The sequence below is a fragment of the Epinephelus moara genome, chromosome 13 (genome assembly GCF_006386435.1).
Source record: "Epinephelus moara isolate mb chromosome 13, YSFRI_EMoa_1.0, whole genome shotgun sequence".
NCBI lineage: Eukaryota > Metazoa > Chordata > Actinopteri > Perciformes > Serranidae > Epinephelus > Epinephelus moara.
The window spans coordinates 5,432,625-5,447,498 of record NC_065518.1 but is presented as its reverse complement, the minus strand read 5'-3'; the positions used below and the strand labels follow the sequence as shown (position 1 = coordinate 5,447,498).

The following is a 14,874-nucleotide window of genomic DNA, read 5'->3' as shown; positions in this document are numbered from 1 at the left end:
GTTGCTGGTTGACACAGATTGCTTTAGTCTCCTTTAATTCTTTAATACCTTTGTGTCTTTGTTTGTCTGCAGTAAATTAAAGTAGTTTTAGTTATAGTTTTAGTTGCAGTATTGCAGTGATATTATACAGACAGAAGTTGCTGAAGTTGCTGGTTGAAACAGATTGCTTTAGTCTCCTTTAAACCTTCTAATATCTTTGTGTCTTTAAATTAAATTGAATTTTGACGTGTTTTAAATGTTCCTTCCATCTCACTTCCTGTTTCTGTCCGTCAGCTGAGTCCTAACGAGAACAGACTTAATGAGATTCTGTCTTAACGAGAACATGACGGACTTAACGAGAACCGTCTTTAATAAGGAGAACACTTCCACACAGTCAGACCCAGCTGTTATTTGATTGGTTGACACACAGGGCCGGAGTCTGATTGGTTCAGAGCCTCTGGCTGTAATCTGAAACCTGAGGGTGAGAGGATGCAGCTTGGCAGGATGAGCAGCACTTAATTACATATGTTAATTAGGTTAATTAGATATGTAAATGAGCTCCATCACCCAGAGAGTGGACATGAAGGAGACACAGGAAACAAACACTTCCTGTTCAGTGATATTACTTCCTGTCTGTCAGATGAAAGCAGGTTGATCAAAGGTTGATTGGTCTGACAGTGATGGATTAATGAGCTGTATTGACCCACCTGGACAGACAGACAAACAGAGGGACAGACAGATGAACAGACAGGAGGACACTCAGCTGACAGAGAGCAGAGGAGCTGTTTGTCATTAGCTGTGGGGTTCCTCAGGGTCCTACTGTTGGTCCCCTTTAACACCATTAAACCCACAGTCAGACTGAAACATGTCTGTTTGTCCCTCAGCACTGTCTGACTTCCTGTCTGTGTGTCTCAGCTCTGAGCTCATTGGTTCCTACTGATGATCTGTAAAAACATAAATCTAAAGTTTATCAGTGATTTAACAGCTGCTCGCCATCGTTTTTACCAAACAGGAAACAGTGACTCTGTTTGGGACTAGTTTCAGCGAAGGGTTAAGAAAATACTTTGCCTGTGAAATGAGTTACTCGCCATGTTATAAGTTCAGTCTGTGAAGAAAACTTTGTTCCTCTGATGTCTCGACGGTGAACGGAGAATCCAAACACGTTTGCACATGTCTGCACTGTAGAGTTCAGCTGTTGTTCCCGTTGACTTCCACTCATCATCTCGTCGAGACATCAGAGAGCAACAAAGGAGACATTATCATACAGTGATGATTTACAGGTGAAGTGTTTTTTTTATCCAGATTTGGTGCTGTAGTGACTCATTAGTGTGTGTGTGTGTGTGTGTGTGTGTGTGTGTGTGTGGTGAAGGCAGATGTGACTCACTGATGTGTGTTTAACAACAGAGGATGAATCAGACTGTAGAAACTGTAACACTTCATTCACTGTTGGTTTGTAACGAGAGCATCAACAGACTCTTAATAACCTCCTCCTCCTCCTCCTCCTCCTCCTCCTCCTCACTGTGATGAAGACGAGGAGGAGGAGGACTTGTCTGTTTTCATTTACTGTAACATGAGCAGGGAGAGATGATGGACTCCTCATTATCTCATTTAATTATCTCTTCCTCTTCCTCCTCCTCCTCCTCCTCCTCCTCCCCTTCTCTCTACATCACACAGTCTGGAAATCCAGGATGAGACTCTCCAGGCCTGGAAAGACGTGTGTGTGTGTGTATGTGTGTGTGAGCAGTGATTGACAGCTGACATTAAGTTGTTTAGCAGTAAAATGTCAGAGTCTGAATCTCCCTGACGCTCAGTTTGACCCCGTCTGTCTGCCGTAGGAAGTCAAATCTTCCTTCAGATCAGACATCTGCTCGTCACACACTCAGACTGATCGGATAGAGTTTTACAGTAAAGATCATTTATTGATCCACCTCTGATTCAGAATGATTAAAGATAATTAAAAAATAAACAGTTAAATAAATGAAGGTTAAATTTTCAGCAGGAACAAAGTGAAACATTTAATAATTCAAACAAATTTTACTGATAAAATGAAAAAATGAAAACTGTTCAGTCTTTACTGAGGGGTCAGTGAGCAGTGCACTGACGGGAATGAAGAATAAAGCAGGAAGTGATGTCATAAAGAGGCAGGTTGGGTGGGGGTGACGGGTCACAGGACTTTGAACTCTTCCTCTGGACACTGATGTTCAGAACTGTGTGTCACTACTGATGAACATCATCACAGCGTTTCTGCTCCTGAACCTGACGTCTGTGACTTTGGGTTAAATACGTAACATTGTTCATCAGGTGGCGTAGGACATGATGATGATCACCGTGTGAGGATCTGTCACCAGTTTAACACTCTGCTAACTTTAATTCAGATAAAATAATTGAATCCTGAGGCTCTTCTAGACTTTTCAAATGTTATCAAATCGAAAGAATTAAATCCTGATGGAGGAACCAATCGTTTCTGAAGGGTTGTGACGCTTAAAAAAAACAAAGCAAAACTATCCACAGACGTCAGTGTCACACTGTGAGTCTGTGGGAAACAGTCTCTGTGGGCCGCAGGACGTCAGGTGATGGAACAGGAAGTTGCTGTTTACCAGGTTTTCCAGGCAGGGAGCTACTATCAGGGTGCATTATGGGAAATGTAGGATCAAATGTTTCTAGAATAAAAGTCAGGACGATGTCTCCAACTCTTTAATCTGAACGACGACTGGACACTGAATGATCTGTGTGTGTGTGTGTGTGTTAACAGCTGGCACTCTGTTCTTCAGCCTGTGATGCCATCTGACACACACACACACAAACACACCCCATGACTCTTCAGTGTGCAAAATCACACATTTTGTCTCCCGCTATAAAAAGGCAATCAGTGTGTGTGTGTGTGTGTGTGTGTGTGTTAGTCATAATAGCTGTTAATTAGCTCCATGTTCAAACCAGCCGCGGATGCTAATTAGCTGAAAACCTGTCCAGCATTTGGTGTTAATTAGACAGACAGGCCCAAACACATCTGACCACACACACACACACACACACACACACACACACACACATTGAAACTCTGTCATGTTTATTTTAATTAACCAAGAAAAATTATCCCCCGAAAAATTTAGTCCCGTCAAATAAAACTCATCAAACTCATACGGACTCTGTCCATGGTGCTGAAGTCCAGCAGGTACACAGATTCTGTCCGTGGTGCTGAAGTCCAGCTGGTACACACAGACTCTGTCCATGGTGCTGAAGTCCAGCAGGTACACAGACTCTGTCCATGGTGCTGAAGTCCAGCAGGTACACAGACTCTGTCCATGGTGCTGAAGTCCAGCAGGTACACAGACTCTGTCCATGGTGCTGAAGTCCAGCTAGTACACAGACTCTGTCCATGGTGCTGAAGTCCAGCAGGTACACACAGACTCTGTCCGTGGTGCTGAAGTCCAGCAGGTACACAGACTCTGTCCATGGTGCTGAAGTCCAGCTGGTACACAAAGACTCTGTCCATGGTGCTGAAGTCCAGCAGGTACACAGACTCTGTCCATGGTGCTGCAGTGTGTCTGCAGTAGGATTATTAATTCATTGTTGAGTGTTTTCAGTGTTTATTTATAATCTTTCAGCTCATTAAGAATCATTTCCTCATTAAAACTCAGTCGACATGAAAACGTGCAGAAAACATGTTGAGAACATTATGAGAGCATTAGAGAGAACAGGGAAAGGTCAGACCAAGAGCACACAACAAAGAGTTTAAAGACAAACAAACAAGTCTGAAGATAAACAAACACATAAACAGAGAGAACATGAAGAGAGACAACGTCAAGGACACGATGACAGCAACACACACACACACACACACACACACAGCACACAGACACACAGCACACACAGAGAACACACAGGGAACATGTTAAGAACACACAGAGAACATGTTAAGAACACAGAGAGGAGCATGTTGAGGACAGGCTGCTGTCTGACAGCTTCTCTAGTCTCCAATTACAGCAGAGGTCAAAGGTCAAGATGAACGGATTCATCATGCTAATCATGAACCCTTGTGTGTGTGTGTGTGTGTGTGTGTGAATGTGAGGAGTAATGAAGCAGCACAGACACAAAGAGCTTTTAAGGTTTTTCTCCTGATTCATTATCAAACAGAGACGCTGTTGGACTTTAACATCTTAAAGATCATTTAACCTCTCATTGTCTGAGTGTGTGTGTGTGTGTGTGTGTGTTTCACCTTGGTGTTGACCTCTGCGGTGAGGAACAGGCTGTTAGACAACAGAGAGGTTTCAGCTTCAGGTTTCTTCTCTCTCACTGTGAAGTCAGAAGATTCTGTTTAATTCACTTTGTAAATAACGAACGATGCATGTGACATCATCATGGCTTCATGATGTCAGATAATCATATGACAAAGAATAATAATAGTTAATCATAAATAATAATGAAATACGAGCTGATGTGAATAAATAATTAAAAGACAGAAAGTAATCAGGTCTGATGGGATCACATGAACAAAGTTCATCAACGTAACCAAACTTTATTTTATATCAGAGGTTACAGTCTGAATATTAAGATCAGATAATTACAGACATCCTCACTGACAGGATGGAAATATAAAAACATGAACAACTTTACAACAGCTGACAGAGTGGTGTTCAGTTAGTGTTTGTTAGGTCTCCACCAAATGAATGATCTGTAACATGATGAAAACATCAGGTGGTGTTTTCTGTCTTCAGTACTGATCATGTGTCTGCAGGCTGCAGAGAAACAGTGACAAACAGTTACAGTTTTAGAGGAGCGTTTGATTTGTTGGTCTTTGTCCCGTTCCGACTGTGTGACATATCAGATGTTTCTCTGTGTGTCTCTCTCGGGTCATCAGAGATCAGGTCATGATGAAACTGCAGCAGGTGGATGTGATGTTCACTTATTGATTAGAACACAATTTCTCCTCCTCCATTGGCAAGTTAATCAATTAACTCTCTGCTGCTAATTGACAGTTGTCATTAATTATCTGTGACTGCTTTAATTAGTATTCAAATGTGTTCGTTAACAGCAGAACATCCTGCTCATTTACATATTAAATATGCTCTGTTTTCCCTTAAACACAGATAATTTATTCATCTTTATTTATTTTACTTTAACATCACAGTCATTTGGGAACAGGTGTGTGTGTGTGTGTGTGTGTGTGTGTGTGTGGCTTCTTTTCATGTGTTTGTGAGAATCATTTTCAGTTTTACATCATCCAAAACACAAAGAAACTCTTTTATTTTAATAAGGACGTGTCTGTAAAGCAAAGATATGTCTGTCTGCATTGTGAGGACAGGTCTGCTTTGTGAGGACAGGTCTGCATTGTGAGGACAGGTTTACATTGTGAGGACAGGTCTGCATTGTGAGGACAGGTCTGCATTGTGAGGACATTTCAGCATTTTGAGGACAGGTCTGCATTGTGAGGACAGGTCTGCATTGTGAGGACATTTCAGCATTGTATGGACATTTTGGCATTGTGAGGACAGGTCTCCATTGTGAGGACAGGTCTTCATTGTGATGACAGGTCTGCATTGTGAGGACATTTCAGCATTGTGAGGACATTTCGGCATTGTGAGGACATTTCAGCATTGTGAGGACATTTCGGCATTGTGAGGACATGTCAGCATTGTGAGGACATTTCGGCATTGTGAGGACAGGTCTCCATTATGAGGACAGGTCTGCATTGTGAGGACATGTCTGCATTGTGAGGACATTTCAGCAATGTGATGACAGGTCTGCATTGTGAGGGCAGGTCTGCATTGTGAGGGCATTTCAGCATTGTGAGGACATTTCAGCATTGTGAGGACAGGTCTGCATTGTGAGGACAGGTTTACATTGTGAGGACAGGTCTGCATTGTGAGGACAGGTCTGCATTGTGAGGACAGGTCTGCATTGTGAGGACATTTCAGCATTGTACGGACATTTTGGCATTGTGAGGACAGGTCTCCATTGTGAAGACAGGTCTTCATTGTGATGACAGGGCTGCATTGTGAGGACATTTCAGCATTGTGAGGACATTTCAGCATTGGGAGGACATTTCGGCATTGTGAGGACACGTCTGCATTGTGAGGACATTTCAGCATTGTGAGGACATTTCAGCATTGGGAGGACATTTCGGCATTGTGAGGACAGGTCTCCATTGTGAGGACAGGTCTGCATTGTGAGGACAGGTCTCCATTGTGAGGACAGGTCTGCATTGTGAGGACATTTCAGCATTGTGAGGACAGGTCTGCATTGTGATGACATTTCAGCATTGTGAGGACATTTCAGCATTGTGAGGACAGGTCTCCATTGTGAGGACAGGTCTGCATTGTGAGGACATGTCTGCATTGTGAGGACATTTCAGCAATGTGATGACAGGTCTGCATTGTGAGGGCAGGTCTGCATTGTGAGGGCATTTCAGCATTGTGAGGACATTTCAGCATTGTGAGGACAGGTCTGCATTGTGAGGACTGGTCTACATTGTGAGGACAGGTCTCCATTGTGTGGATATTTCAGCATTGTGAGGGAATGTCAGCATTGTGAGGACAGGTCTGCATTGTGAGGACATTTCAGCATTGTGAGGACATTTCGGCATTGTGAGGGCATGTTTACATTGTGAGGACATTTCAGCATTGTGAGGACATTTTGGCATTGTGAGGACAGGTCTGCACTGTGAGGACAGGTCTGCACTGTGAGGACAGGCCTCCATTGTGAGGACAGGTCTGCATTGTGAGGACAGGTCTCCATTGTGAGGACAGGTCTGCATTGTGAGGACAGGTCTCCATTGTGAGGACAGGTCAGCATTGTGAGGACATTTTGACATTGTGAGGACAGGTCTGCACTGTGAGGACAGGTCTGCATTGTGAGGACAGGTCTCCATTGTGAGGACAGGTCTGCATTGTGAGGACAGGTCTGCATTGTGAGGACATTTCAGCATTGTGAGGACACGTCTGCATTGTGAGGACAGTTCTGTATTGTGAAGATATGTGAGACTGACTGATCAATGATTCTGCAGCAGCTGAGACACTTTGTTAACTGATGATTGATCTTGTTTTAATGCTGTTAAACGTCTCTGTTCACCACCAAGGCTGATGGAGGATGATGATGATGATGATGATGATGAGGGCCAGACTTGAGGATGTGATGTAACGTGTATGAAAACAAACAGAATCAGTCTGAAGGTTTAAACAGCAGCTGCTTTAAAGTAAAGATGAACCTCATCTATACACACACACATTATACACACTACACACACACATTATACACACAACACACACACTGTCAATGACTCGGATCAGATTAACACACAGCGCTGACAACACACACACACACACACACACANCACCAACAAACACACACACACACACACACACACACACACACATTACACACACTGTGTGTCTGTGTCAGTACATTACCGTCAGTATAATTCGTCCTCACACTGCGACTACATTTTCTACCTCATAGAGCATATTAACTCCTGCACAGTGTGTGTTAGGGGGTGTGTGTGTGTGTGTGTGTGTGTGTGTGTGTGTGAGTGACTTCCATTCTTCCTGGAGATAAATTTGTGATGCGTCCTAATTTCCTGCTCGTAAATATGAGCAGTAATAGAGTGAGCGTGTGTGTGTGTGTGTGTGTGTGTCGGGTGTTCCCTGCTTATCACATAACAAATTGAAAGCTTAATCTGTCCTGTGTGTAGATTTACGACCCCGATCGCCCGCTCGTCGCTCAGAGGAGTAGAAAATAGATACGAGGAGGGAACAGAGGAGGGAGGAGACAAGGGAGGAGGAGACAAGAGGAGGAAGCAGGAGGGTAGGGGAGGAGACGAGGGGGAGGAGGAGGAGGAGGAGGAGAAGTGAAAGGAGGTGAAGAGGAGAGTGGAGATAAGTTGAGTCTGTGTGTCTGAAGATAAGGAGACGATCAGCTGTTGATGCTGGGTGGTTACCACGGCGATAAGACGGGCTGTGTGTGTGTGTGTGTGTGTGTGTGTGTGTGTTTGTGTGTGTGTGCAGCTGATCAGAGGTCAGAGGTCACACTTAGACTGAGATCTTAAACAGAGTTCTGCAGGAAGACGTCTTCTCATACTCCAAACCCTGAAGTTACCGTCTCCTTAGATCCTCTGAAACGTTTATGATACAAATAGGTTTCATTCAGATAATCTGTGGGAAAAAGATTTTTACACCTCGGTCACATGACTTAACATCAGCGCCACAACCAGGCCGTAAACAAACTACACCACGGTCACATGACTTAATGTCAGCGCCACAACCAGCCCGTAAACAAACTACACCACGGTCACATGACTTAATGTCAGCGCCACAACCAGGCCGTAAACAAACTACACCACGGTCACACGACTTAACTTCAGCGCCACAACCAGGCCGTCAAGTCGTGTTGGACGTGATGGCGTTCTGTAGTCTCAATCTGGCCATAGACACATAAATCTGTAAACTGACAGTGGGCTATTTACGTCTCTTCAGCTGGTGTTAACCACAGACCTTATTTCACACATCTAAACTTCAAGACCAGGAAACAGGAAGTGCTAACATGCTAACATGCTAACTCATCTCTGGGTGTAAAGACTCTCTCCAGATTTAAACATGGTGACAATTAGTCTGTGGCCTGAGGTCACTGCTGATGGAAGTGTCACTCAAACTTTTTCAACAGTAGTTTCAATATTTTCTTTATAATGTTGCTTCTTAAAATATGAATGAACTTGATGACATCATCACTTGATGGCTTTGTTTTGGACGGTTTGAATGTGTTGCTGATTTTCTTCCATTAGAGGTTGTTTACAGAGCATCTGTTCAGTGTGTGTGTGTGTGTGTGTGTGTGTGTGTGTGTGTGTTTCGGTGTCAGCACTTTGTCCTTCTGTAGGCTCATTAGAGACGAGCAGCAAGGAATGCTGGGTAATCAATACTGCAGAGACCCTCAGAGACTAAAAACATTGCCTGAGAGCCAGTTCGGCCTTTTTTGTCCTTATATGTGTGTGTGTGTGTGTGTGTGTGTGTGTGTGTGTGTGTGTGTGTGTTTACAGCCCGTTACCTTGGAAACCACTGTGATTCTGTGGTACTGTAGATGCTGCATGGCTTCACACAGACACCCCCCACCCCCAAAACAGCTGGTGTCACAGCCTTGGACGAATCAGTGAGGTTCTGCTGTGATTCACAGGAACCTCAGCTGAAGATTACAGGACAGGGACCCTGACAAAAAACCTGATGGAGAACCTGATGGAGAACAGAGAACAGTCTGAACAACAACTAAAACTATTGAACCAGAAAGAACAACTAATAAACAATAATAACCAGAGAAAACAAAAATCACCCCACTGGATGAATTTGTCCAAAATAAAAGCAGAGAAAGATGTTGTGGAGGTTTGAGGCTGGATGTCTGTCTGCAGCTGTCGTCTCTGTTCTCTCTCCTTCATCCCTCCATCTCTCCTGGGAGAGGACGACTGGATGACAGGACGTCAGGAGACAGACAGAGAGACAGACAGGAGAGAGACAGAGAGGTATCTAGAAATCTTAGCATGTGGAGACAGAGAGACAACCTGTGTTACACAGCACAGTTTCACTCTGAAGTCGTCAAAAAACAGCGCTTGGTCAGTGACATCAGACACCGATGAAAAAAGTCATCCTTTCACATCACGGGTCCAACAAACACAGACTTTCACGTGAGAGTGCGGTATTCACTTCCCGTAAGACTGTAAAGCCTAACCCTGTTCTTTTTTCCTAAACCCTACCACGTGTGTGTGTGTATGTGTTGGCTAAACCCAACCACGTGTGTGTGTTGGCTAAACATAACCACGTGTGTGTCGGCTAAATGTAGCTTCCCATTCAAACTACTCAACTTTATCTGACTGAGTTCATCGTGACTAACATCAAAGGAATTTTTATTCTGATGATTAGAACATCGTATCGTCTGCATATCGACCCACTTTCCTGTCATTTAAACACTGTGTTTGTGTTTTTATGAAAAGAGAATAGCAGGAGATCCAGGATAGAACCCTGAGGAACTCCGTTTACTATGTTTATCAACCATAACACATTACAGTATTTTACCGCTGTTTGTTACTGATGTTTTGAAGTATCCAGTCAGAGGTGTAGTAGTTGTTAATGTGGGTGTCCTACAGGGTAGATGGGCAGGTTACTGAGGAGGAAGTCTGGCAGGTGGGTGAACTGTAAACAGCCAGACAGAGTTGGGTAAACCTGAGTATACCCTCTACTACACCTCTGTATCCAGAGTATTCATACTTTACTCTGATTGTTACTGTGATGATGTCAGAGTTTGATCTGATTATGTTGGTTTGTTTGTTTACAGGTTCTTCCTGAAGTTCTTCTTAAAGTGTAACCAGAACTGTCTGAAGAACGCCGGAAACCCCAGAGACATGAGGAGGTTCCAGGTAACACACACACACACACACACACAGATGTATATATATATATATATATATATATATATATATATATATTTATATATATACATACAAAAAGATGAATTCATTTCCCCAAAGGGCAGGACGTGGCTTTGGAGGACCTGCTGTACCCATCATACATTGCAGCGGGGCAGCTCGAGGCTTATTGCTTTGCAGATATAATATGAGAGGTCACCAGGAACTTTAGCTCTCTGAGTGTCTCTGTCTCTGTCTGTCTGTCCTTTTCTCCAACATGTGAACTGTTTGTGTCTTTAACATTTCCTGTTCCAGCTGCACTGATGTGACTTGTGTTGTGAAATGAATCTGGGTTTAAACTTCATTAGATACATAAAGACAGTCCACAGTAACCGGAAGTCTCCTACAAAGACAGTTCACAGTAACAGAATAATGAATAATAAATTCATTTTGACTTCAGTTTGTTCTCTTCTACAAATGTCCTGAAATACTGAGTGGTCTCAGCTCACCAAACTTTAATCTGACAAGTTTTTCTGAAATTAAAACCAAATTGTAGTTATTTTTAATAAACTGTGCAGAGATCAGGAGGAAATAACACAGTCATAAAATACACTTCATTTATTCTTATATTAATGAACACATGTTCAGTTTTCTCAGCCTGTCACATCATTCGTTCATTTATTCATTCATTCATTCATTTGTCATGTTAAAATGTTTCTCTTTAGTCTGTGTCAGACTGTTGATCTGCAGATTCTAAGATTAACATATCACTGAGATTAAAATCAAACGCCCCCTCCACACTGAGCACTCCGTCATTCATCAGCCAATTAACAACAAGATCCACCGATCACTGTGAATGATCTTCTGATTATTGATCCCTCCACCAGAGAGGAGAGGAGAGGAGAAGAGAGGAGAGGAGAGGAGGAGAGGAGGAGGGAAGGAGAGGTGGAGGAGGTGGAGAGGAGAGGAGAGGAGATAAGAGGAGGAGACATACTGTTGAGATCCTCGTCCTCTCTCCTCTTTGTCTCAGTCTCCATGTGTCTGCTGTCACACACACACAGTAACACACAGTAACACACACACACACACACACAGTAACACACACCTCCCTCTCCACGCTGCGCTGGGCGAGCTGACAGGATGTTATGTCCAGTTAAACCTGAGGAAGAAGACGAGAAAGAAGGGAGGGGGGGCAGGGGGTGAGCCAGCTCCACAGAGCATGTAGAGAGAGAGGGGCCAATCAGACGAGTGGGACAGGTGAAGTCAGGTGAAGCGTCCGGACGTGTCGGTGTGGTTGTCGTGGCGACGGCAGGTTGAAGGATGTGCTGGTTAGTCACCGTGGCGACAGAGAGGACACCTCTACTTGCTCTCTGTGCGACCTTCTGCTCTGTTGCCGTGGATCAACGACAACAACCTCGCCACTGCAACCAGCCGGGGGATGATGAATGGCCTCGGCTCAGTGGCTGTGACATCACAGCAGGGGCGGGGCCACAGTGGACGGCACATTCAAACACACCGAGGCTCTTTTACTAATTATTAAATGTTCAAATTTATGACTTAGATTTTTATTAAATTAAATTCAACATGTTTATTTATTTATTTTTTAAGTTTAAAGTTTCATGACATTGATTTGTTAAAAATATTTTATCTGTATATCACAGATTTGTTTGATTTTATGATCTGTGGATACATTGCTGCTTTTTCTAACTGTCAGGTGTCTGTCATAGGCGCCTATGAATAAAATGCATTGTTATTATTATTATTATTATTATTATCATTATTGAGAGTATACTGATTGGCAAACACAGCTGTCAGTCATGATGTCACATCCTCTCTGTGCATCATCAAATACTGATTTCACTGAGCCTCACCAGAGAAACAAATAGCGTGATAAGAGCTGAAATCACAGAAACCAGCTTTGGGAAAAGTTGGGCTCATGCCTTGTCCACTAACAACAAGGGGGCATGGTTCATGACCTGTACTGCAGGTAGCCACCAGGGGGCGATCAGATATTTTGGGGACCTGTCATGTCGTCCATCTTTATACACACTCTACAGTCGTTTTTTAGTTTTACACTCGCTGTTCTGTTTGTCTGTAAATTATTAATGAAGTTTTCTGTGTGTTTGAAGGTGGTGGTGTCGACGACAGTGAACGTGGATGGCCACGTCCTCGCTGTCTCTGACAACATGTTTGTACACAACAACTCCAAACATGGCCGCCGAGCCCGGAGACTGGACCCGTCTGAAGGTACGCAGGTTTTATATGTTGATATAAATGTGAACCAATCAGAAGCTGCGGCTACTCTGTCGTCCTATCACATGCTGTGAGACGAGATGATGTTGATGTGAAAACCCCCGACTGGTCTCCAGAGATATAAGATGAACAGTGGATCCAGTAGAGAACCCTGAGGAACTATATTTCACTATATTTCATATTTCACCTCAGAGGGGAAAAAGTGGAGTTAATCAGAGACCCTGTTTACAACTGCTTCTAAAATCTGGACACCAGTGGACAGCTGAGACACATCGCTTTTCACACCTGTGTCCCTCATGTGTCTCCAGCTGACCACTTACGCCAGAAGGTCAAAGGGCCCTGTGCACAGATGTGATGTCCACATTCTCACTAACTGCTCCCAAGTCACATCAGTGCTTGTATCGTTACAGCAGTCCATAGAATCCAAAACTGATGGACGGTCCATCAACACTTTGTTTCAGTTTCAGTTTGTCACTTTGTCCAACTGGTCGTAAAATGGGCAAATTATAAATTGTTAGCATGTTGTCACCAAAACAACCAACAACTGATGACGTAGTCCTTGGCGGTGACACACCAGGACACATTAACCTTTACACTACAAAAGACATGTGGTCCAGTTTGTCCCAGATGACCTCAGCAGGTGGTCTGAGTGATCGCATCACAGTTCATCTTGGTGGTCGTATTTAAAACTGTGCACTTGTTCTCTGATCAGCAGAGACACATTTGGGTTCAACAGAGTCAGAGACAACAGGAGACAGTTTGAGGAGGTTGGACGTCTCCTTATGAGACAGAGTCAGTGGTGGTAGATGATGATGAGGAGGAGGAGGCTCTGAACATAGAGTCTTTATGGCATGTCTCTGATGGGACAGTAAATGATCCGCAGAATTTCCTCCAGCTGGTTGGGGACACACAAGCTAACATGCTAACGTGTTAGCCTCTGAAACAGCTGCAGAGGAAGGAGGAGAAACAGAAGTGAAGAGAACAGCCCAGTGGCTTGTGGGTAGGAAGACCAGACGCCTCTCTGTCCCCAGAGAGGACAGTGTGTGTGTGCGCCGTTCAACCTCTTTAATTGCCCTCCTAATTAAAGATGGTAACCATGGAAACCACCCCTCCCAATCAGAGCGCAGCACAGTCCTGAGGGTTTGAACCCTCCCTCTCATTTCACTGTTTCTGCTTTCTTCTTCTTCTTCTTCTTCTTCCTCTTCTACTTCTTCTTTTCCTCCTTCTTCTCCTTCTTCTTCCTGTCTGTAGCAGCACTGTCTCCTGTTGTTTCTACAGAGTTTAAGGGTGCATCCCATTTCCACCCCTTCCCCTTCCCCTTGGTTTTGCGCGTTCACGTGAGGGGTAGGGGTGTCTCAATTCTTACTTGGAGTAAGGGCTAGGGCCAAGACCGAGGGCTACAGAGCCCTTGAAACAAAGATTCCGGAGGACCACACTTAAAAGAGAATGAGAATTGGGATTCACCCTTCAAGTCTCATATTGCAACGTCCTCTGAAACCAGTTCCACCAGTTCACCATGAAGAACTGAAGGTTACTAAAACTCAGTTCACACGTCCTGAATCTGTGCTGTGTCCAGCCAGATACTTCCATTAGTGCACTGAGTACTCTGTGTACTAACTTATGTAGTGGATGAATTTTATCAGGGCAGCGTCATCTTAAATCAAACACAGCTGTAGCAAACGTAACGGAAAAGATGAAGGCAGGATCTGAAGCTTTTCTTCTTCTGCTGGGTGAATTATTTTTGGGCGGAGCATCATCACCAACATTTGCCCAAAGATTGTCAGTTGCTGATTGTATAAAATGAAAGTGCTCTCACAGGAAGTTTCTTTATGTCCAAATGTTCATGGCTGATGGTGGCTGATGATGGCTCATAATGGCTGATGATGGCTGACGAAGCTCATAATGGGTGATGATCTCTGATGATGGCTGATGATCTGTGATGATGGCTGATGATGGCTCATAATGGCTCATGATGGCTGATGATCTCTGATGATGGCTCATGATGGCTCATAATGGCTCATGATGGCTGATGATCTCTGATGATGGCTCATGATGGCTGATGATCTCTGATGATGGCTGATGATGGCGGATGATCTCTGATGATGGCTGACTCTGTAACCAGCTGATCGCTGACACATTTTGTGAATATTTACGACTTATGAAGAATCTGATCACGAACTGAAATCTTCACAGTAACGACATCGGTTTAACATTCACACCAAACATAACTTACGCTCATAAATCGCATCACTCACGCTACAACA

The 14,874-nt window shown here is 43.8% G+C and overlaps 1 protein-coding gene across 1 annotated transcript in view; it reads left to right on the top strand.

Moving 5' to 3' along the window:
- Positions 1-14,874, top strand: part of LOC126400269 (transcription factor COE3-like) — a 54,105-nt gene that overhangs the window by 14,591 nt on the left and 24,640 nt on the right. The window contains exons 7-8 of the mRNA XM_050060829.1: positions 10,288-10,369; positions 12,487-12,604. Of these exons, the coding sequence (XP_049916786.1) occupies positions 10,288-10,369; positions 12,487-12,604 (200 nt within the window). The remainder of the gene's footprint in view (positions 1-10,287; positions 10,370-12,486; positions 12,605-14,874) is intronic.